The 24943-nt window shown below is 41.9% G+C and overlaps 2 protein-coding genes across 6 annotated transcripts in view; one reads left to right on the top strand and one right to left on the bottom strand.

The window, feature by feature from the left end:
* The first annotated feature begins 1464 nt into the window (after positions 1 to 1464).
* pdgfrl (platelet-derived growth factor receptor-like) lies at positions 1465 to 4945 on the top strand. Its single transcript, XM_054597975.1, has 6 exons — positions 1465 to 1747; positions 2555 to 2828; positions 2919 to 3070; positions 3365 to 3658; positions 4166 to 4302; positions 4606 to 4945. Exons 1-6 carry the CDS (start codon positions 1693 to 1695, stop codon positions 4792 to 4794), a joined length of 1101 nt encoding a protein of 366 aa, XP_054453950.1. The 5' UTR covers positions 1465 to 1692; the 3' UTR covers positions 4795 to 4945.
* A 1115-nt stretch (positions 4946 to 6060) lies between these two features.
* The window catches only part of mtus1a (microtubule associated tumor suppressor 1a), a 29196-nt gene continuing 10313 nt past the window's right edge, over positions 6061 to 24943 (bottom strand). For all 5 annotated transcript variants that reach the window (XM_054598059.1, XM_054598056.1, XM_054598057.1 and 2 more), the window contains 12 exons: positions 24700 to 24915; positions 23233 to 23322; positions 22705 to 22824; positions 17244 to 17443; positions 12320 to 12386; positions 9745 to 9959; positions 9317 to 9422; positions 9003 to 9076; positions 8771 to 8866; positions 7988 to 8104; positions 7787 to 7884; positions 6061 to 7270 (listed from right to left, as the gene is read on the bottom strand). In XM_054598059.1, the coding sequence (XP_054454034.1) occupies positions 7048 to 7270; positions 7787 to 7884; positions 7988 to 8104; positions 8771 to 8866; positions 9003 to 9076; positions 9317 to 9422; positions 9745 to 9959; positions 12320 to 12386; positions 17244 to 17443; positions 22705 to 22824; positions 23233 to 23322; positions 24700 to 24915 (1622 nt within the window). In that variant the 3' untranslated portion in view covers positions 6061 to 7047. The remainder of the gene's footprint in view (positions 7271 to 7786; positions 7885 to 7987; positions 8105 to 8770; positions 8867 to 9002; positions 9077 to 9316; positions 9423 to 9744; positions 9960 to 12319; positions 12387 to 17243; positions 17444 to 22704; positions 22825 to 23232; positions 23323 to 24699; positions 24916 to 24943) is intronic.

Consider the following 24943-nt stretch of genomic DNA (forward strand, 5'->3'; position numbering starts at 1 on the left):
AGTCAAACAACCGATTCATTTCTGATGTAGATGGCGCCCCCATGTGGACATTTATGCATAACTTTTGGTTCAGTCCAAAGCATACAATCTTCACATTGGTGGTGGTACAAGTTGTCAGTTCTTTTACTATAGTAAAATCACCAGTACCACAATGTGAAAATACTCCACTACAAAAAATAAAAGTCCTGCATTTAATATCCTATTTAAGTAAAAGTACAGAGGTATTATCTGCTAAATATACTTATAGTGTCAAAAGATAAAGTACTTGTGCTAAAGGTTCCCTGTGACTGATATTTTAGTATACATGACATTATTAGATGGCAACTGATGCAACAATGTGTAAGTAGCATTATATTATAGTTATAGCTGGTCAGGATGGAGATAGTTTTTACTAGTTTTTACTACTGGGAAGTTCAGTTCAGTGGTTCCCAAGTTAAGGGTTTGGACCCTTCAAACAGGATTATCTGGGCAGCAAAGATAAAAAATGTAGTTAGTGAGATTTGGATAACGTTATCTCTTTGTGCCTTAAATAACTTTATAAATGAAGTCAATTAAGAAGTTTAGAGGAGAAATGTCTCCCATAGGAATATGAAGATTGATTTGGGCCCCAACTACACACTACTGTTTCTATCACAAACTGCTGCGTCACTGCTCTCACACTGTGTGTTCTATTAATCCATTGTAGTGACTATTAGTCCTATACTTTAAGCCGCTACTGGCTGCTGATTGATCTGAATTGGTAAGATGTGCTCAGAGATACACATCACAAAATTATCTTATGTCATGGTGTCTATTTTGCCACTGGTTCTCAGGAACTGTTTTCTTCTTTCTCCAATCAGCAACACCTGCGGTCACTTGCATCAACTAAATAGGCTGAGGCCAGTTTAGGCCTGTACCAAAACACCACCTAGTGCTTAAAAAGCATGTTACCCTTGAACTGAAATCATAGATATGGCTCCTACACATATACTATCAGAGTATCTAGTACGACAGAACATTTTTAGTATGTCCCAATACATAGTATGTCATATGCAAAATGCCAAAAATACCAGGATGTTCTGCTACATCGAGTAGCACTTAGCAGTATGCAAACCAGCATGCTTCTCTGGCTATTCTGACCCACAATCCTCTGAGCAGCGGATGCATGAGCAAGAGGGTCAAAGTTCAACCTGCCATGTTATGAGGAAGTAGTGTGTCCCAATCGAATGCATACTGCATTGTTAAAGCAGCTCCAGTATTTACTAAAAGTAAAAATAAAAAAAGTATACGATTTGGAACAAAGTGCAAGTGTTGAAACTTTGCTACAATTCTGGCCACATCCCATTTAGTGACATAAACGCATGTGTGGTCCAGGGCCGAACACCTGCTGTTACATCACCAATTAGGATGTTGCTAAGTGTGCAACATGTGAAACAATGATCTCTTCCAGAGCAGCACAGCCGTGCGTTGATGATTTACCCTCAGGTCCAGCAGAGGGCTCCAGAGTTTGTGAGTCTGCTCTGGGGGTCTGGGGAGAGGGAGTAAACAGAACAGGCTCTGAGCTTATTTTCCCTTTTCCTCTCATTCTGTGAGGATGGAGCTGGAAATCTAGACAGGGCAGCTGGAGCCTGCAGAGTTCCTACTGATCCCAGAATCAAAACTCCCCGACTCTCTCCGTCCCAGCAGAGCACACCAACCCCGTCAGCACACAGCATGAAGCTCTGGGTTGTGCTTTGTCTGGCACTGCTCTGGGTGGAGCTCCAAAACGGTGAGTAAAGTCTCCACATCTGTCTCGTAGATTTATGGTTGAAGCAAAATGACTGTTGTTCTGATCATGAGGATTTGGATTGTAATCTGGAGGTATAGGGGAGATTAAATAATCTGAGGTTGTGTGGCTGGCTGTGGGGCACCAGTCTCTGTGATTGGACGTAGAATGGGAGGTGGATTCACAAAGAGGTAGATCTCGTTCACATGAGAAAAACACTTCATCGACACACTTGGTCAATCATTTTGTCTTTCCTTAGGCGCATACTGCAACTAATCGTCTCTGTTTGAATTGCACATAATGCATATACATTGTTAAAGTTTGCACAAGGGTTGTGTGAAACTGTTTTCAAAGTCTTACTGCAGACCAACTCAAACCAGCTGCGTCTGAGGCATGCAGCAGGCGTTTCTAGTTAACCAGCCTTCACTGCTGATCTCTGCTTGGAGTTCTCATTAATTCTGCACGGAAGACTGAAACAACAAACCCTGAGAGTCTACACTACAGACTGATTTTATTTTGTTTTGCTCTTTTGTCTTCAATGGTCTATGTGTTCTGTTACTGCAGCTGAGAGTGAGGCTGGAATCTGGACATTTTGTGCCAGTAATAAGGATATCACACTTCCTGTTCAACTGTTGTCTCAGCTGGTGGAAACACGAAGAGTAGCTCTCTGGATGGGCAAACTGAACAGCGGTCTGGACAGTCTGTAAAGAATTAGGCCATGGAAGAGCTCAGCAACAAATGATTCTGTGACCTACCTTTTATCATTTTTGCTCTTGCCTCTACCTCACCCTCCTCTCGCTGTGTATCCAGGTGACTGCCAGCAGGTCAAGCGGAGAAAAGATGTAGGAGAGAACCGCATCCGTCCGGGGGGAAAGCGGGTGAAGGTGCGACCAGTCAAACCAAAAGATGGAGCAGGGAAAGGCCCGTCCCTGCTGACCCAGGTTTTAGATAAGGGCCGCTTCTTACGCTTGGGCCCAAGCACCACCCTGACCCCTGGGAGGAGCATAGAGCTGCGCTGCAAAGGCAACTCTATCGGATGGTCGTACCCGCCCTACCTGGACACCTTCAACGACTCGCGCCTCAGGTGCCCTAAAGCACGCAGCAGCTATTTGTCGAGCTACTTGTTGATGTGAGTATGAAGGTTTTATCATTTATTTTCGTTTCCCGCCTACAGCATCAAGTCGAGCGACAAGTACAGTCAGCTGATCCTGACGTCGCCCTCTGCTGCCGACACGGGGCCCTACAGCTGCTGGGTGATCGTGTGTGACGGCACAGAGTGTGAGAGGGACCACGATCGCACATACGTCTCACACATCTACTTCACAGGTGAGGATAAGCACACGCAGCACATTGAGCTTCACAGTGTCTAAAATGAGAAATAAGTGATATTTACAAAGAGCACAATATGTCACTTTAATAAATGGTTAATGATTAATTATAACTTGTATATAATATTAGGGAATGCTTTGGAATCATTTATAAGATCAGTAGAAACAACTCCTGGGTCCATCACACACATAGATCACAATTGTGATCGGATGACTTGTTTCCATTAAGTGTATTTTTAGTGTCTTAGAGAACAAATGAACTTCCGAACCTTACACCTGTCCCTCTAAACAGACAAAGCCAACCTCTTCGTCCCCTCTGCCATCCACTTCGAGATTGTGTACCTGCGCCCGGACAGGCCCGCCGTAGTGCCCTGCCGCGTGACCGACCCCCAGGCCAAGGTGTCCCTGCACAGAGAGGTCCCTCCGGAGGAGATCACAGCCAACGGGACGCAGGTGACCTACGACCCAACCAAGGGGTTCGTCCTGCAGAACCCCAGCCTGGAGCACCAGGGCGTCTTCTACTGCAAGGCTGTGACCAAGGGCACCCCTCAGATCTCCACCAAGTACCAGCTGCTCTATGTGGAGGGTAAAGGTCACACTCATCATAGATACAGTCACAAATGGTGTCGCTGCTCTGGTTGCAGGATCCGTGACCATTTTTTTCATGTGTCAAACTGTCAAACATAAAGACTTTAATTATGACTTTGTTGATCAAAAGTAAAAACCATTTTTACAAAGTCATGAATCAAGCGCTGGTTATTTTGCTTCATCAGCCTTCAGGAAAAGGTTGTATTTCCCAGCTGTCAAAAGCTTCCCCACTCCTCCCAGCTCAGCTTGGTTCATGTGGATGCTTTCCAACTGAAATGGAAACACAGTCTGGATTTTGCAAGTGGGAGGAGGAAGAGTGGTGAATTTATGGAATGGAAACTGTGTGTGGGTTTAGGTCAAATTAAGCTCCAGTGGCATGTTTGATTGGCAGGTGGAGGGAGATGGACTTTGGACTGGTGATGGAGGTTTAACTGGTTAAATACCAGTCAGCTTTGACTTATACATACTACAAGTTTTAACATTGATAAGTTTTTCTTGTTGCCAGTTCCAAGTGGGCCACCGTTTGTGAGCCTTGAAGCCTCTCCGGAGTCAGTGGAAGGAGGCGACAACGTCAACGTGACCTGCACAGTGTTGGGGGAGCCGGAGGTGGATGTGAGCTTCACCTGGTCTTATCCTGGTCAGGTAAGAGGACAACTGGGCTTTTAAAAAATTCAGGACAAAGACTGTCAGCAACCTGTGTTTATAAATGTCAGATCGCTTCAGTTAATTTGTCCAAACAGAGAAATTCATATTGTAACCAAGAGTAATTCATAACAGTCAGTAGGTCATAATAAGAAAAACTTGTTAACTGGAGGGGAACTTTTAGGTCTCGTTGATAAACCATGCTGGATTTTCCGATTACTTAATCGTTTCAAATCATGGATCAATACTCGCTTGTCAACAGAAAATCCCATAATGGTAAATCATGTTTTTGTAATTTTGTAGGGCAGTCGCCCGGTTCACACCCAGACTTCCTGGAGGCTGGTTAACAGAGGAATGAGCCACACCACACGGGTCTCCCAGAGCGTCTTGACTTTAGAAGACATGGAGACCATCGACTTTGGAAACTACATCTGCAAAGCCAAGAACCAGAACGGTGAGACAGTCGTGGCGACCGACATCATCTCCAAATAGCGTCGGCGGCGGAGACTGTGGTACCATCGAGTGTGTTGCTGAGATGTAACCGGAACACACCAACCAGGGAGACCCCATGAAATAGACATGTACTGTATATACATAAAAATGGTTGTATTTTTAGATTGGAGATTTTGATGACATAATAAAGATTTGCTACATCTCTTGTTGAAGAGTTAATTCTCAAAACTGGACCCTCACTGTATGTTTCGCAGCTGGAGAGCTTACATAACTGTCTGCATGAAAGGTTAATGCAAATATGCACGAGGCCACCAGTCAAACACAGAAGCCAAAGTGTTTGGGATGTTTCACTCATTCTCAAGTGACCAAAAAGAAGTTATGGAGGAAAGGCATTATTTTGCAGCAGGACAATGAGCCGACACATGAATGCAATCTATATGAAGTCAGCAGATCTATTGGGAGAATAGCTCTAAACTGTTTGAAAACGTGCATCGTGCCATGCTCTACAGCAGTGGTTCTCAAATGGGGGTACGTGTACCCCTGGGGGTACGTGAAGGCACTCCAGGGGGTACGTGAGATTTTTAAAAAATATATTTAAAATTAGCATCCATTCAAAAATCCTTTAAAAATTGTTATTTAATAAATATTCAATAAAATATAAGTGTAACTTCATAAACTGAATTTAATGCAACAATGCAATCGTCAGTGTTGACAGTTTAATAAATCAGACACTGATGGCAGAGCGCTTAGTATTACATCTTTTTTTCAACCAAAAATGCTTTGCGCTGGTTAGGGGGTACTTGGCTAAAAAAGTATTTCACAAGGGGTACATCACTGAAAAAAGGTTGAGAACCACTGCTCTACAGGAGTGTGGGTTTCATATGGTGTCTCAAACTCTGCAACATTTAAATAAAATGATGCTGGAAACGAGAGCAGCGGCCGTCGGAGACTTGCTCTGGCTTTGCAGCATGTTGTCAAGAGGAAAATGTGGCTTAAAGCAGAGCGGTGTGCCAGGCTGACGTCCTAACGCACTCCGTATGTGGAATGTGATCTGCAGGCCCAGAACTGATTTCGGTCCAATGCAACACTTGCTGCAGTTTCCACTTTGCGGAATAGTTATTTGGTTGTTAGGATTTTGGAATATGCTTCAGCTTAGGATATTAATGTTTGTGGTTGAAAAAATATTGACGAATATAATATATATATATATTATATAATCCAGGAAAAACTGAATTCCTATAATATACCTCTTAAATATAACCCTAAATCTCAGTTTTACAGCTTGACTTTGACACATCAGGTTTCATACAAGACTTTATTTCATATCAAAAAAGGGTCAACAAACCAGTAATATCAATACCACACAAAACTCTTTTGAGACATTGCAGTTTCTCTGACATGTACAAGCAGAGCCTCTTCATGTCCCCCCTTTGCAAAGAGCGCATGTTTAAAGCTGCATTAGGATGGTTTGATACAGGGAGATTACCGAGACGAAAAACTCATGCACAAAGACTTGGATTGGTCCCTTTGTCAAACAAACAAACAAATGTGGAAAACCAAACATGTCCGAGGCCACAGATGATACTTAAACTGACAAACTAGGAGTAGAAAAACCCTTAACCTTTAATAACCATAACCTGAACATAGAAACTCTGAACATAGATAAAGACCTGTACAGCCTAGCAGCGGGATGTTAGTAATGTGACGATTTTACTGTCACTCTTGAGCAGTTAGATACAACAAGAATGGTGCAGGGATCCAACAGGAACAATTCCACATTTCATGCACATTTTAAATCAAACGTGCCCTGAGGAGGGACAGTGTCTATTCTGAATGGCTGTGATCTCCAGAGACACAAAGAGCTAGGGCTGTAGCTGCATGTGTTGAGATGCTTGCATATGTGTATCTCCTACTGCATGTATGTGTGTGTGTGTGTGTGTGTGTGTGTGTGTGTGTGATGAGCTTCAGGGCAGACAAACCTCTGTCAAAACAAAACAAAACAAAAAGTAGTGTATCCTTACATAGAAGACCTGAGATTTCCTTCACCCCCCTCCATAGTATTAGACGTGAAAGGCAAAAAAAACAAGGCGACCTTGCTTATTAAGTGCATCTGTGCAAGTGTTTATTTTTCAGTCTGCAGTGTCTGAGTTCATCCAATCCTGAAGACGCCAAAAGTCAGGCTGTTGTGTTGCTAAGCGACCAGGGAAAAAAAAAAAAAAAAAAACATGGCTCTTAATACTAGAGGGATAACTCCAAAGATAGGGTGTGCTTCCTGGAAGCAGGGTGCCATCATTATCTGGGTGAGACGGGAGGGCTGGAGAACACGTCCGAGCAGCGAGGTGATTGGAGGCTGAAGGACCGCGATGGGGAGGTGGGGGACACCTTGCGGGGGCTACTCAGGTCTCCGTTGTGGAGCTTCCACATGAGCTCCTCCTTCTCCATCGACAGACGCTTGTTCACCTTGGACTCCTTCTGGAGGGACTCCTGCAGCACCGCCTGCTCCGTCGACAGCTGTCTGTGATGCATCGACACAACAGACAAGTTAGAAATGCTCCGAAGAACAAAAGGTTTACAGACGTGGACTGAAGCCAAATAAAAGTACTAGTATGAGGAGTTACGAGACATATTTACTTGGTTATTATCAACAGGTACCATGATAGGATTCGTATAAACAATACATTAAATCGGTCTCAATACTTTCTGACTTTCCCCGCCCTGTTTGTTGCCCTCAGCCCTGAACCCATTGGTTCTTACTGAAGACGTGATGCAGACCTCACTGAAACTGGAGCATTTGTTGGGGACAATTTTCCCCTCACAGACGGCGTATGTGGAATTGAGTCAGAATAAACTACAGTGCCCATATTCATCGAGGGAACCAGTTCAATTGTGTGGCTTGCTGATTAATAGTCTGTCTTAAATAATGAAGGTATGCTAATGATAATAAGGAGATGCGTGGCACAGAGAAGTATAAGGAGTCTGAAGCATCTAACCCCCCGTCTCAGCTTAAAGTCTTCTCTAGGTGAACCCTTACCTTGACAGTGCATAATGTCTTTCCATGCGGGCTTTGAGGTCCTCATTCTCCTGCTGGACCTTCTTAAGGTTCTCATCCAACTTCACATTTTTATCTGTCTGGAAAGATTATAAAAAAAACCCACAACAACACATGAATCACTCATCATTGTGTTGCTTTTCTTGATGCCCAGCAATCATGATGATCTGCCTCAGGTCTCACCAGTGTGTTTATCTCCATCATCTTATTTTCCTGCTGGTGGAGCTGTTTGTTTTTGATATCCAGCACCACATTGAGGCTCTCCAGCTCCTGCTCCAGATACAGGGTGTGGGAGTCCTTCTGCAGGGGAGAAATGAGTAGCGCCAAGTTCAGGGACTGTAAAAGACTTCAGAAATGAGTTCAGACAGCCTGGTGAATGTCATGTGGCCATAACTCCACAACCACACACAGAGGGCCCCATGACTCACTAACAAATTAATTGAAAAAAATGTTATGGGCTCACAGTGACCGTAAAGCTCTGGGTGTCATACACAATCATAAAAATGTGAAACATAGTGTGCTCTGTATTTTTAAACAGGTGGTCAGTACATATTAAGCCGTTGCTCCTGCTGGTCTTATTATCCATCTATTAATAACCTGGAATGGCAGGGTAAATGTGAGGTAGTTACCTTAATGACTCTACTGTGCCAGGGCAGAATGCTGAGTACATGTGGAAGCCACTTAACACTGACAACAGCACTCGGGGAACATTTTAATCTACACTCTCAGCAGAGCAGTGTTGTAGCGAATCCACTCAAATCAGTTAAGCATTTTACGTGGTAAAGAATGGTTAACTGACCCTACGGACAACTGTTCTTTCAAGAAAACGTGATGATTTTCTTTCTCTCCTCTAATCATTGGCTTCATGGTTTTGCCACCATTTATGCTTCAAAGGCAAACAACACTGGAGTCATGAGATGTTCCTCAAGTGGAGCTGTGCTATAAAAAGCACACAGATAAGATTACCTGACTCTTTTCGGCCAGCTGTTTCCTCCTGTTCTCCATCGCAGTTAGCTTCTCAATCATGGCATTGTTCTCCACAGTGAGCTCTTCGATCTGTCCCTGTGGATGTACGCAGCACAACAGAGTCACTGAGTAAAGCTTTTACACACTGGTTCATCAATTCATAAGTTGTCCTTGTGCCATGACATGCTATCGTTTGTGTGAATTTCTTTAATGAAAGGAAAGTCAAGCTTACAGATAGAGCGGCTCCCGTCTCTTTCAGGGTTCTTTCCAAGGACTGCAGGTCCTGATTGTGGACTTTGCTGAGCTCTTAAGAGTTTTATGACATAAAGCAAGAATTATTTCAGAAAACTTAAACCGCACAACAAAGCTCAAGGCTGATTGCAATGTCATGTAATGATGCATAAAAAATAAATGTATGACTTCATTTGCTAACTGAGGTAGAATATCCAAAGTCAAAATACACTCAAAGCTTCAGTTAAAAAAATAAAAAGCAACTTTATAGAATAGATTTAGTTTCATTCATTTGGTCAAATAAAGTCCACTCACCTTCCAGTGACATTTCATACTGCTGTTTGACAGACTGCAGCTGTTCTGCATGGCTGCTCTCTAGTTCCAGCTTCATGGCTTCATGGCTGGCTTTAAGCTCTCCCATCTTTAAAAAGAACACAGGATAGACTTCATTTTGGACCACAGCATTACATTAGTACTGCATTACATTAGCAGGTTTTATTTTCAACCGAAGAACAAACTATTTGGAACAAACTACATTTTAAACATGACATAATATTGACAAAGAAAGCTGCCTATTCAATAGTGTCTGAGCCTTTCCAGAGCTTTCAGTTAAACTAATTTAAAAACAGACCCTTTACTCGAAAGTACTGCAATATAATCAGAGGCAATAGTCCATTTTCCTGCATAAAATGATCATAATCTCTAATAGAAATAATTATTAAAAAGGGGGAGCAGGGACAAACCTGCTGTTGCATGAGGGTCTTGCACTGGTCTGTCTTCTCCTGGTATGTGAGGAGGACCTTGTCCAGCTCACCCTGGTAGAAGGCCTGAAGTCTCTGCTCCAGCTTTGCCAGGTCATTCTGATGCTGCTCCTGCTGCTCCTGCAGTGCAGTCTGCAGAGCAACACGCAACTCATCCTTCTCCTTCTCCAGACGTTCAGATGAATGGACAGAGCACACTGGAAATACAAACACAGAAAGCTAGCATCTTATCTTGGTAAAAAGGTGACAGGACATGTGCATGGTGTTCAGTGATTGTATGCAGCTGGGTAGGCTGTAATATTCAATAAATGGGGCAGAGGAACATTTGTGTTAGTAACTGCTTGTGTAAGAAATAGGATATGTCCACTGAAAGAAACTGTTTAGCAGAGTTCTCCCTTGGTGTAAATGTGTGACACTTAATGCGTTCCAAAAAGGAATGGAAAAACTGACTTTCAAGGGGAGGTTCCGCTCTCTCACTTGACTGCATAATGCCAACTACACTGCAGTTATTTATAGGCAGATGAAGATCTGGTAACAACTTGTCTCTTAATTCTTTCTCAATATCTAGAAATCGGTAACACAAGTAACAGATTTCTTAAATCAGACTGTTCCCTCCACAGCTGGTAAGAAAAAGACAGCTGTGCAGATCAAGAATGTCTGCTGACATGTTAAGCAGGTGATTCTCTTTCAAACGTTGAGTAACAAGTACAGGGAAAGAAAAAAAAAAAAAAAAAAAGAAACACTACTCAGAACTTAAAACCAAACCCAGATGGTGCTGTGCTACAACATCTTACAATTGATACCCCTTCTTAAACCCAGATTTTGCAACCACAGTATAATGCTACCATGGAAACAGAGTCATGACAGGCCCTTTTCAACATCTTGTGCACGAATGAAGATTCCTGTTAGCCATGAGGACCACATGCTGTATTTAACGTCTTTACTGGTTCACACATCTGTATTGAGGGCTGAAATTGAAATTGAACAACTTTGTCACAGACTTGTAGTCTCCAATTATGTGTATTCCTGATGCTCTCTGGTCTGTTTTTGCACAGTTAAAAAAGCTGAGCTACAGTATGAACACTGCACTGCATAAGCATGAAGATTCACCTTACCAAGAGTGGAAAAACAGCAGCAGATCCAGGAACAGTTGCCAAGCTAACATAGGGACTGTCTAGCAGGCTTTGGCATGTACAGCTCATTAAATGAAGCCCTGCACTCCACAACCATGTGTAATAGAGATCTGGTCATATGAGCCTTTCATGTCCAAACCCACCTCACGGCTCACATGTGGGAGGAGCGCCCAGTTAATCTAAAGTTAGCTGCATTCTGGCAAACAGTCAGCAGGGTGATGGGTGTTTGGAAGTGTCGCATATAAAGAACATCCCTCTTAGATAGGATTTTGCGGGTGTGGTTGTATAACAATTTTGGCTGTGGCCCAAGACTGTATTTTATTGCTGTATGAGGAGTGAGATCATTGTGGAAACAGGCAGCGACACAGTCTAAGGAGGGATTTAACTGAAAGCGGACATATAAGAATAGGACCGGACTTCCAAACATTTTTTACTAGACACAATACAAAAAGGTCCATTTAAGGTCAGTGTAGGTCTCACAGCCTCCCTGACGTGCAGAATGTGGTAAAGCACAGATAAAACAGCGCTCAGCATATAAGAGCAGTCATGTGGAAGTCCCGAGGCTGTGATGGAGGGGAGGAGCCCCAACACTACAGCTGCCTCGAGTACGAGAGAGGAAAGCTGGTGAGTGAGCGTGTATTGGTAGAGCACATGTGTCTGTACGTACAAAAGCTACTACTCTGCGTGAGCGCTCATAGGCTGGACAGAAAACACAGGTCATTGTCCTCTAGCCCTCACAAGGCCTCAGGTGGTGTGGCATTCCGCCACTGGGAGCCCCTCCGGTGCGGGGTCAAAGGTCAGCCTGCCACTCCCCAGGGAATTGGCTGACCAGTCTACTCAGCAACACTTAAAACACACACGCCTTGACAAATAGGCATGTGACTTTCAGCAGCGGACAAAGCACTCAACGAGTGGAGGACGAACCAAAGGGGGGGATCTATTTGGTGAGCAAAAGCAAACAAGTGTATAAGACCCCCCCCCGAATACAGAGGGAATATTTCATTCATGAAACTATTCGTCACACAAGCTCCCTCAAATAAGAGTACATTATTATTAAATAAAATAACAGTGGAGTGTGTAATGCAATGATGACTAAATTCAGTGTAGAATAATGCCTCACATAAACATCTAATTTAAAGTATCAATTAAATTAAATTAGATCAATTACTGCTTAAGATCACAGTAACACAAAAAAAGTAGTAAAAAAACCCCCAACATAAATCATAATGAAAAATACAATGGCAAACAGCAGTAAAACTTATTTGTCCTCATTGTTTATACGAACATGACCCTAAATGTTTCCTTATCATCTAAACTGAACATTCAGAAAGGGGAACTAAAAGCAGACCCTGTAGCAGAAGTGTGTGCGTTGGTGATAACAACTTTAAACACAGCTGCTGTGTTATCAAGGTGACTTAACTTACCAAGCTCTCCTTGAAGGCTGTCCAGCTCCTGGGACAGATCCCTGCACTGCCTTGTGGCTTCATCACGCTGCAGAGGGATAAGAAATGTAAACAGTCATGCACATGCTCAGAAATATGTCAATGCCATTTTTTGAGCTTCCATTCTTACAGTTAAGATCAGCAGAAAGGCTCTGCTTGGGAAACACCCTTGACACATAACCATCTAATGAGTACGGGTTTTCCTTCCAGGATATTGTGTTCAACTGCCAAATGCAAATACATCAAAAGCACCACAGCAGCAAGGAAAGGAGTTTAAGGAAAAATAGACATTCATCCTGTGTTTTCAGTCTTAGCACATGCTTTCTGTGAGCCCAACTCTTTTACTTCTCCCTGTCTGACTCAGTTTTGCAGTAAAGAGGCTGCAACTGCAGTGCTCCTCCAGAATTTAAAATTGACGTATGCCAAATACCCAAATTGTTTACATCTAGTTTAATACCTTTCTCTGACTATGCCGATTCACATAAACATCCTGATACACTAAACAGTACATCACACAGCCTGCATAATTCAATTATGAACCTGAGTCAAAGTCAAATATGACTTCACTGATCAGTTTACAAAAGGAAATATAGTCCACCCTGTCCTGCTTTATCCCAGAACTGCATCTATTCCTCACTGCAGAGAAGAACAATGTAGAAGCCAGTTACCCTCTCTGCAGCACAGGGAGCACTAAGGCACGCTCTGCTGCCAGAACAGCCCATGATCCAGCCTCAGCCTGAGGCTTGCTAGCTGGAGTCTCCCCCCTCCAGCTATGGAGACCCAGTACTCCAGGACAAACAGTGGTCCAGGTGGACGCACCACCACCACCACAAACACCTCCTCCCAGACTGCTCCGACTACATCTGAGGCCGGACTGAAAAAGCTGCTCTGCTGGCTGAGGAGAGTGACTGCAGAGCACATTACCGTATTACACCTAAAAAAAAAGGGGCAGGCTACAGTCTGCGCAAGGACAGCCTCCTCATCAGTGAGGTGAGGTCACTTTAAGACAGCACTAAAGGCAGCCGGAGAGGAGCAAACAGATAAATTGCACAGAGCTGATGGAGCAGGACTTGCGCTGCGCAGTGACCTTCCCAGGGGAAACATGGAGAGGCTTCCTTACCCCCATCCCCCACCACTCATCCAAACCTACATTGAATCATCCCCTCACCCCTCTGCATACACTCTGCTGCAAGGCTTCATGGGTCCAATCTATACAAGATGATAACATGCTGAGACAGATCACATTCCCGGCTTCTGTGTGAGCCCAAGTCTTTACAGTCACTGTGTAGAATTACAGAAAATGATGTCACTTGTCGACCTGGTAATCACTTATCAGACTGCCCTAGAAACCATCTTACAAACTGATGGTAAAGCCTATGCAAGTCTAAGGGACATCTAGCCCGGGGGCAAAAAGCAGACATGTCCCAGTGTATATCAATATGATACCAAGTCAGGTGTAGAATAACACTTGATGGCACACTAAGATCGATGACTAATTGCCTCAGATCAAGATAGAAGTTCCAAGAAATATTGTCAGTATCAGATAGCAATTGATGTAAAGCGAGAGTGAATTGTTTCTGTTTTTTGGGGGGAATGTGCTTCCATTCCTCTGCTGAAACGCTGATGTGTTTCCCAGCATTTTCTCTCTGAGAGAAGGTATGTCAAACCAGGGCCAGTGCTCACACGCTCCATTCAAGCAGATGATAAGAAACAGTGCTCAGCCCGTCCTTAGTGTTTGGCTGCTGTTCATAACCATATCAAGTCAACAGCTGGGACATTCTCAAACCATGCTGGTGAGTACCTACCTCCTATTCTTGGCCTGATGATTTGCCACCAAATTCCATTGCACACTGCATCCACACAGACTCGTCCATACACACACACACACACACACACGTCCACACACACACACACACACACACACACACACAAATCTGTTATTCTTGTGTACTGAATTGATTTTTTAAATATTAAATGCAAGTTGTGTGTGTGATAAAACATCCCCACTTGAATCACTGGTTTCAGTGGAGGTTGGGGCTAGTGAGTCAGTGAGAGGAACAAACATGTTGTGTTATAAGTAATTGTTGATGTAATCAGTTTCACAACCCTACCACCCAAACACATATGAGTCAAACACCAGTGACTGGAGATCACACACTGTGCCTTAAACACCAGCTGTCGCATTACATGATTCAGTATCTGGACACATTTTTCTCCAGCTTTTGTTTTGTATAATTCCATTACTAATGACTTTTTAATGACTGGAATGAGTACTCAAGTTACAACATGCAAAAATGTTGATGGCTCATGGTTGATGGTTTGGAAGGCTCGTGAACAGCTCAGGAGCAAATGTCAAAATAACTTACGACACTTGACTGCATAATCAAAATACCTGTATTTGTTCAACTCTTGGCAGCAGCAATTATAAAACAACAGTAATCGCTGAAGCCCACTAAGGCTTAAAATTGGACTGACATGAACTCTGTCACAACTGCAACTACCCCAGAACGCTGCCACGAGGGATCTGTCTGGTATCAAACTAAGGCAGGAGTAAAGGGAGTTGCTGTAATCTAGGCCAAAGGAAAGAGATGCACGAGTGACTTTATGTATTAGGATTGAGTGAAGCAGTGGTTTATTTTTCGGAAAAAAGTTCTCAGCTGCAGAGAGCTCAAGTGCACAACCACTTTAATACATTTGTTAACACTCGTCAACAAACATCCCCTTGTTTCTAGGCCACATGTTTCATATTAGAAGCTAAGATACTCCATTTGTTTCCCTTTCCTCCAGAGACCCTTGCTAATACATACAGTAGCACATTGCTTGCTAACAACAGATTTCAAACACTGATGAGTTTAAAGCCACTTTTCACCTCACGGCAGCAATAAACCAGAATGAGTGACTCAAGTATATGAAACCCGCAACCACAAACACAAATAAACGCTAATTTGTGTGTGATGGACTGCTCCACTACGCTGGAGCTACAGTAGGGTTGGAAATAGGGTCACTTCTGACATGTTTTTCCTCTGCACCACCCTGGTGCCCTGCAAGTCTACCGTATCTGCAGTACAGGGATGCTAAGCTGAATAAAGATTTATGTGTTCAAGCAGGTTTTTTTTTTCCTCGTTTTTTTAACAACCTCAAAATTGATTTGGCCCTAATTCCCTTTGCTGATGTGTCTGAGGGGTAGCAGCAATGTCAGATAAGCTCCAGTGGATTGCAAAGGAATGATGGCAAGTTCCCAGCCGCCTCTAGAGAAAAGTCCTGGTAGACTTGATGTCTGCCCTCTGTGCCACTGAATCTAGCCTCAACTGACAAGGACATAAAACCCAAAGTATTACACATTTGACCTTGGTTTACCACGGGGTTCTACAACTACAACTAGTGCCTCAACTATCTCTGTGTGTTGAAGTTTGACAATAGTCAATGCAACAGCATCGTTACAATTTAAAGAGAGGCACTAAAATCATCTCATATTTTATATTCAAAGACATGAGACAATTTATATTTGGATGGTACATTCCAGTTGTATCACTCAATCAACACATGTAACACATTTCTAAAGTTAACCACGGGGACTGAAACAGCTTGTGACATTTATTCAGACAGGTGACAGAGGGTCTGATTTTTTTTCTCTAGGTTTAAGGACAACATGGATTTATATTTTAACTAACTGCATTTGGCTAATTTTATTTAATTTCATAATTCACTTATTAGACTGTAAAGTCAGATTAAATATACTTAACAGTGTCCAAGCACCGAATCATAATTACACTTTTACAACAACTAAATGAGGGAGTAGATGGTTGGGGTTGGGTGGAGGGCAGCTAATAGGATAAGTCTGTTTGCACTGCACTGTGCGTAGATTAATTCCTGGAAGTCAATCACATGGCAGCACTATTAAAACAGAACCTTAACAAACGGCAAGTTTAAACTTTCATATTTTAAAAAGGCTCTCAGCGTCATGTTTGTCTACCTGAATGACCTATGAATCTATGAAAAGGTACAACTGCACTGAAAGACTGGCAAGCTTTTAGATTAAAAACCGGAATAAATTCAGCTCTCCTGTTAAAATCTTCTGCTGCAATAAAGATGAATTCTTAAATGGAGCAAGTTTTCTCTTTGATCAAGTATAGCCTCAGTTGTTCAGTGGATGACAACAACAGGGCTGTTTTGTGTTTGGACAGCTTCCAAGAGTGTCTGTGTGTGAAGCCCCTTATACCCTCACAATTACCCCCTCCCATGCTTTTGCTGTAAATAGAAATACCATTTGGATTGCCTTGTATTAACACACAGGATTTGATTTTGCAACACTTAGTTATGTAGTTATGTCATAAAGATATATTCAAAACCACAAGCTGTAAATTTAGAGATTAAAACAATCCTTATCTGGACATTTTAGCTCACTTGGCATTTTTGTGTTTTACCACTGTATACTTTATAACACATAAGTTCAAGCTAAGACAAAGTACTTGTCTACTGTTTAATCGCAGGTTTCCATAAAATGATGCAAAATGGAAAGCATAGTGAAGTAAAACTATGTGATAGATTACTTCTTTCTGAATTGCATTATGGGTATGGTTTCCACTAGTTGGACAGATATTGGGCATCCACATGGATAACTGCCTGACATATATATGATACATTCTTTAAACCAGGCGACCTTGTGTGATAACATGGTAACGTTAGCCACTCTGTCGGTCTCGGTTTGAACACAAACTGATCGAGGCTGCTGATCTGTAAGTGTCATGATTTCTGAAATCAGATACACATTATTGTTATGATATGTATAGGTCTGTTGTTTAAAATACATTTCTATTTTCAGTGAATAAAAAGGAATTTGAGTCCATGCTGCTCAAATATAACATTTTGAAAATTAACATCCCGCTATAAATAAAGATGTTCATACCTCAGCCAAGGTTCGCTGCAAGACGATGACGAAGGCCTGAAATCTGCAGTTACCAGCTGCCAGGAGTCCCCTGAACTGCTGGATGATCTGGTCCTTCCGCCTCCCATCGGCGTTACTCACTGGCAACACATCCGGCGGCCCAGTACGCTGGTTCGGTTGGGACGCTTGCTGCGGAGGGTGTTGCTGGCGGGAGCGGTCCACTATGAAAGAACATGTGTTGAGTGTGGTGACAACGTTGATCATCATCACCATACCACCCTATACACTCCCGTCAGGGTCACGGATGCAGCATGCTCCAGTGTCAAAGCCCTGGATATTTCTGCAGTACGGAACTGCTCTTTCCAGATCAGCCAGCCTGACGAGTCCCAGTGCTGCTCCTCCAACAGCCCCGACGTAAAAATGATCCCCTGAATGCAATTAGTTTTTCCATATCTTAAGTCAATCTAGGTGCAGACTCCACCTTCACCAAGGGGAAAGTATTTTAGCAAGGCCCTGCTACTGTAGCTTCGATTTACATCAGCTTTACAAATACATCACCCCCGTAAAATAGCTACCATCAATCCTACTAATGAAGAACACTTTGTTTAGTCCTCTACAACACTGAGACTTCACAACAGAGGGACCCAAAAATGACAAACCCGCTACAACTGAGTGTTACAGGTGACAAGAGGGAAGAAAAGGACACCTGTGTGTTTCTTTGAAAGCACAGTTTGTTTATAAGGAGACTTGAGTGAGCGTTATGTAACACAGCGGTGAGAATAAACCAGTGAGTGGAATCTATTGCACCACCAGTGTACTGTGGGGATACTCACTCAGCTCCGTTTGCTGTTTATGATGACAGCTGTTGGAGCCAATTAAGATAAAATGCAAAAATAACCCAAAATAAATATTGAAATATTCAAACATAGACATTGCAATTCAATTTATAAAAGAAATCCAGTGATTAATCGACTTTAAAAAAAAAAAAAAAAAAAAAAAAAAAAAAAAAAAAAAAAAAAAAAAAAAAAAAAGGTACTGTGCTGTACTGAATCCACTCTAGTGTGCTCCCCTAATACTATGTAGGCACAACCCCAGCTTGTTTATAACCAGGCCTTTTATGAACCACAAGACCTGGAGCATATTCAAGTTAAATTTAGATGCACTAAACAGGGCACCATTTTAAAAACAGATAACGTCCCAGAATAACACCAGCATGTAAGTGTGGGATGTGGACATATTTCAGAGCAGCAGTTATTGGAATGCCTTTCAAAATAAGACCCAGCTGTTTCTATTGGCAGTGAGCAGAAGGTATTCAATCTAACCAGAGGAAATATCTTCCCTGCCTACTGTAGACAGCTGATCCAGGAGCTGTAGAGAAGACAGCCCTGGCCTGATGGGGTCAACAGAATACTGCAGAGAGAATGACACCCCAGGCTGGCTGGCTGGCTCACCACTGTGGTGACGGAGCAAAACGAAAACCTATGTGAGAACAGGATGTGCAGTTCACTTCAAAAAACTAGTTTGTCAGTGCTCTCCCTGTCTCAGAGCTAAAGTCAACTGTTCAGCATAAAAGACAGGCACAGCCTTCAAGACAAACAAACAAACAAGACACATACTTTACCATTTAAATAAATTACAGAATGTTTTGGCCTCCAATGCTTTAATTTGGTGAACGGTTTCACATGTATGTTCTTGAGCGTGTGGAATTTTGTAGACATTCAAGAGCAGAAAAACAGATTTCCACCTCAGTGTCCGGGCTGCATTCTCCCAATTCTTTTTAGACTATGTTTTTTCCCCTACTTATTTTTTCATCATGTGCAGTACATTCGTACAGCATGACAAATGTCAAAATAGAAAACCTTTTTCTGATACAGGTCTACAACAAACACTTCAACTGTGCTGCTCAGCTTTCAATCATTTTGATGATGCTGCAGTTTACTAAATCTACAAGGGTTTCTTTAAATGGAGGGTGCCCTCTGCTGGCTGTGCAAAGAGCCCGAAGGTGACGCCATCTCAAGCAGCATCACAGACAACATGTTACACAAACAGACCTGCAGAGTACAGCCCACCTCAGTGACATACTCAGGCTGTTGAGCTACTGCAGAGTGGCAGTATCATATCATAATGGGGAAATATCACATTTGTTTATGTGATTATGTTAATCAACATGTTGTGAATAATAAATAGCTGTCACTAAATGGCATGTCAATATTTTATTCCGCTGTAATATAGTAGCATTTAATAATTATGTGCTTTTTTTTTTTTAAACTTTGAAGTAAAATGTTGTTATGATTTCCTTTTGCTTTCACTCATGAGACAATCATAAAAAAAATGGTTGGGATCATAGCTATATTTGCTGATGCCACTTTTAACATGTCTATATAAAGAGGAATTGACAGTAAGATATTCCCATTTGTGTTAGTTTTCCTCTGGCTAGTATCTTGTGCTTGTATCCAAGACCAGCAGTGGACATTATGCAACACATTTCTGCTGAATCTAAAAAAAAACATGCTCTCAACTTTTTTGAATAATTCAAAATGGTCTAAAGAAGTGGCCGGTTCAGAGATTCACATAGTGGTGAATAACACTGAATACAGTCTGATATTCAGGGTACAATTTAGAATCATGTAATTGCTTCATTCAGAAATACATTTTCTCTGAGGGCAGCTTAGTGTAATTCTCATATGTAGTCACAAAACAGAAAAACATATATTCCCACATTAACAAATGTATAGTCTACCATTTCAATTTGTACACTTTACATCAAATACTGAGCGATTTAGTGACTCCACCACATAGTGCTCTGTTGCTGTAAAGAGACAGCACGCCATAGCACAAAGCATGATGGGTGAGAGACCCATCACAATCAGGCACTTGTTATATCACTTGGTTGACACAATACAAGACAATAACTGTCTGTGCAAAATTCACTGGAAACTTATCTAAAATAAATGAATAAATAAATGAGTGACTGATTCATGGGACACCTTGTTAATACTTTTACTACCATTTTTAAAGTAAACAATTAATTATTTCCTTTTAAAAAAGACATACAGTTATCGTAATCCTACTGACTGTAAAAATAAATAACCTTATTTGGTCATAACCTTTCAAAAACAGGAGAAGAATGCTTTAAATAATGTGGGAACCACAGGAAGCTCCTGTTTTCCCACAGTCCTGTTCAACAAGGTTCCCATGGTTCAAACTGAGACCATGAACCAAAATAAACTTGGTATATCTCAGGTTGAAACGGGAGTGCTGGGTGTCCCAGTGAGCAGGAGAGCAAGACAACGTGCATTTTGACACACAGTCGTATAATAAAAGGTGGCCTCAAAAATAATAAAAGTCATATTGAAAAGTCAATATGACAAATCTGATGTTTGCTTCAATACAATTATTGCTGAATTAACCCTACAATATTTCTGCTCAGGGCTGCGTGTTTCGGTGATCAAGGTGGGTAAATGAAAGATGAACCTCCCGCTCTGCCAACGAGTAAACAGCAATTTTAAAAATAGATTTCTGTAACAGCTAACCGCACAGGTCTATGTGTGAGAAGCAAACACTGGTAGGATTGGCTTTATACTATAGCAGGCACAAAAACCATAACAATGTTGGTAGAAATATTCAATAATGAAATAACGGACAGACCTGCTTGGAAAACCACTGTGTTCTTCCTGCATCCTGACAGCAGCTGGATGTTTCGGAGTAAACCCTTGGCTGTCAGACGCACGTGGATGTTCGACAGGGAGAGCTTTGGAGACCATAACATCTCTCAAAAACAAAGATGGACGGCCAATGTTTTTAGCCAACGATTACTTAAGAAAAAATTGTTTACAAATCCAGAAGCTTGATGCTGGGTGTCAACAACATGCCACGTGGTGCCTCAGTGCATCATTCCTCAGGTAAAAGCAGACCTTACAGCCAAAAATCAACAAAAAGAGTAGTAAGAGTTACGCCACTGAAACAACCTTGAAAAAAGCGAAGGCACCCAGTTCAGCATGGCAGGTCTCCCAACTCAAAATCTAATTCCAAGCTTTAAAGGCTGGAAAATACATAAAAAGGTTAAAGGCTGGTCTAGTGGTTTGTGGCACAGCCTAATAGATGGGATAGGGGAAGGGGAAAACATACAAAAATCCCTTAATCCTCTTGGTAAAGCCAGGCTTCAGCTTATTCAACAAACACATGAATCTCCCACAGCAGAGCAAAGCAGCATCTCATAGATTAATGATGGCGGTGCTGTAGAAGAGCCAGGATGATAGGAAGAGAGCAGAGGGGGTGGGGTGGGAGGAGCTAACAGCATATCAGCAGCCAATGGGAATTTAAACCCATTCCCCTCACTCTTCCTCTCATTTACTCTCTTTCCTTGTGTCACCAGCAGCGGGATGGCAGGAGAGAACAGACTTCTTGTGGCATGCGTTTGTCTGATGATCTGAATAACAGCTTGGCTGGCACAGCTCTCTGGGAAACTGTGTCCTCAGCTATGACTGTGAAACATTCGATCCAAATCTCAAAAAAATGTGCTGACTAAATGAGCGTTTTATAATGTAGCATGTTTTTCCATCCGATTTCTGCAAAACTATAAGCTCAACTGCGCCGTAAAGACACTGTAAACACATGAAGAGCATGAAAATATGCATCAAGCATTGTATGGGATCCACAGAGAGCAACAAAAGCAGTAAAACAGAGCACACATTACAGCTGTAAACATTCTTATAGCACTGAGCAGCATTCAAATTTAAAAAAATACTATTTCAACATTAGATTCAGCTTAAAGAAGAACTCTCTGTATAAAAGCCACAAGAGCGTACTACCTTTATCCCCTTCACTTTCATAGTTTCAGGTTCATTCTATTTCTAAACCTTGAAACAATAATTTCTTACTGTCAGCCACCATAGCTAAATGAGGAGTTGATACAAATATTGTTCTCCTTATATAGGGTCACCTTAAACTATTACTGTGCACTAGGAGCAGTGTTTTTTTGGAGACTTTTCACCCTTATTTCGCCTTACAGGATGCATATAGGTGGTCCTACTTTATTGCTGAAGGTTGTTGGGACTGTATGCGGTCTAAGAGGACGATTGCAGACAATATTCATGGCTCTAAAAAAACACTTCCAACATCTCAGCTTGTTTTTTTTCCAAGTACAACAAAAGTAATCCATATTAATTTAATTAACGCATTCATTTCCTATAAATAGACACTTGACTTGAAACAGCAATCAAAGACAAGGAGTCATTGGAGAGTGCTCTTTGTAGTCGATGCAAATACATTATCAGGTCTCTGTTAAGAAAACTAAACAGTGTTGGCACATTAATAAGAAAGGGGCTTAAATTGCATTTCTATTTTGTTGTTGTTGTACTATACCATTATTACAGAAAGCACAATAACAAATATTTTCTGAAAACAAGCCCACCTAAATATTTAGTTAAAACACAGACAATACGCAAAAAAAAAAATCAAATGGATACAATTGAACTCTTACCAGGTCCACTTGAATTTAGACGAACAAGTCTTGCAGAAGAGGTCCTTCTCAGAGGACTGACTGTAGAGTATGAAGTGCCCTTGCTGGTGGGAGCAGCAGGTTTGCATGCTGGGGCCAAAGCTGTTACAAGCAGAAGATCCAGGTGAGACAAGCGGTGTGAGTTAATCTGACCCATAATGGAGCAGACTGGCTACTGACCAGAAGAACTGACAGCTTTTATGCTGGAAAGAATCCACAAGGTTTGATCAAACAAACATACTGTTCAAAAGCAAAGATAAAGCTTATTTAATTCAATCAGCATCAAACAGCCCTAATCGACAAGAACGATAACCACACAATGTTTGAAATGATAAAATCAATGTGATATCAGATTGAGTTAGGAAAGGGAGACTTAACTAGGATCAAAATTCAAGCTCAATGGCTTCAAACTTAAATAAAACAAAAATCATTGGACAGGAAAACAAGATAAAAAGGAAAAATCAAGTCTGAAATGTTTGTGTGTGTGTATACAGAGAGAAGTATCCTTACATGGTCCAGTGTTTTCCCCAGGGGTTGTGATGAGTCTAGCTTTAAGCAGAGTTTTGAAAGGGGATGGTTTATGTGAAGGTCCTCCAGAAACTGTTGAACAAATTGAGAAGCGCTGGTTAAATACAACAAATCACCACATGGGTTTTCTTAAAAGCATTTGAAATTTCACTGCGCACCTCAATACCTCTTTGCTTTCAAATAATTACTGCTGTAATCACCACTGACATGACATGTCTGTCAACTTAGAGGATCTGAACGGACCATAACAAGCACAACCGCAAGTGCGACAAGGCTATGGAAATGATTCTGGATAATATTTAAACACATCCTTAAAATTACAATTTAGGTAAAATTCAATGAATGAGATAACAAAGGGTAATTTTAATGTGCCCATTATGACAAAATTTACCAAAGCAAGAGATAGCAAATAAAGAATTGAATTTATAAACAAAGACTGAATGAATATCTCGCATGTTAAAGTATTTAAGTCATCTGAACTAAACTAATGAAAATATCCATAAGTTTTTCCAATTGAACACTTCACCATGGATACCACAATTATGATTCAACTTCCAGTCTCACTTACTTATCCAAAGCTTTTCATCTTTTCCATTAAGCGCAGCTAACAAAGGGATGATACAAAAACGATAGGATCCAATGAGCAGGCATGTCAAAAGGGTGAGATCGCAGGTGGATGCTGCACTGCCCTGTGCTATTAAAGAGGAGTTGTTGAAAACATGAGCGGGAAATTCAGTCCAAGTGCAGCTTCGAAGTCCTGTGTAACCAGCCATTGGTTTTTAATCAATAATAAGAACAGGGAAACTGCTGCTGTTCTTCACCTCAGACAACATCAGTTGTTGTGTATGTCTGCTCCCTATCCTCCAGGCAACACTGTGTGTGTGTGTGTGTGAACTAGAGTGGAATAGAACCCGTTGCCATGACAACCACAAAGGGGGGTCCCCACTTGTGAATATAGATCCTCTCAGCCAATCATAGACCTGCATGCTGTTGAAGATGCTGGGAGTAAGAGATCCTGCTGTCCAACACTGGCCCTTGTCTTAATACAACACACCAGTAAGAATATAAAATGTCATCAGAACACATCAGAACCACTCAAAGCTCAGCAGCAATACAGAATGATTTGCATACAGATTTTAAAAATAAAAGAGACTTGTCACAATGTTTTTAAGATGTCAAGCTCCAGTATGTTGGCAGATGTGGAGGTATCAAATCAGAGACAGATTTGCCCCAGGGAGATTTACGTCCAAGCCTGATGCCTGAAGTGGGTCACCATTGAGAACAGAGGCTCCTCCCCTCCATGTCCAGATGTGTTAAAAAGCACAATGAACAACATGGATGGATCCTGGAAAATACCTGCATTAAACTGATTTTATACCTTTATGTAATAGCCTGTGGGGACTGAACATCCCATTTCTAAAAACTGTGTAAATCCTTGTTAAGTTTTACCTTGTGTACTCCCGGCACCTTCACTCAGCTCACTGTGGACACTGGACTCAGCAAGGCTCCTGGATGGCCGCAGTGTCTTGCGTGGTAGTCTAGAAGTAGGAGGAGGGCCCATAGGAGAAGGCCGAGGAGGTCGGGATCCGTTGAGTTGAAGCTTAATGCTTGCTGTTGAGGCCGTTCCAAGGGATGGCTCTCCTGTTGCCTGCACTCTCTGACTGCCTGGGATGCAATGGAGCAAAAATAAACA

The sequence above is a fragment of the Anoplopoma fimbria genome, chromosome 4, assembly GCF_027596085.1.
Source record: "Anoplopoma fimbria isolate UVic2021 breed Golden Eagle Sablefish chromosome 4, Afim_UVic_2022, whole genome shotgun sequence".
Taxonomy (NCBI): Eukaryota; Metazoa; Chordata; class Actinopteri; order Perciformes; family Anoplopomatidae; genus Anoplopoma; species Anoplopoma fimbria.

What these genes read in the sequence shown, in the direction of transcription:
- pdgfrl (XM_054597975.1), top strand. Translation starts at nt 1,693, where the DNA reads ATGAAGCTCTGGGTTGTGCTTTGTCTGGCACTGCTCTGGGTGGAGCTC. An exon ending in TTCAACGACTCGCGCCTCAG is followed by an intron (nt 2,829 to 2,918) that starts GTGCCCTAAAGC and finishes TCCCGCCTACAG; the next exon opens with CATCAAGTCGAGCGACAAGT. An exon ending in CCAGCTGCTCTATGTGGAGG is followed by an intron (nt 3,659 to 4,165) that starts GTAAAGGTCACA and finishes TCTTGTTGCCAG; the next exon opens with TTCCAAGTGGGCCACCGTTT.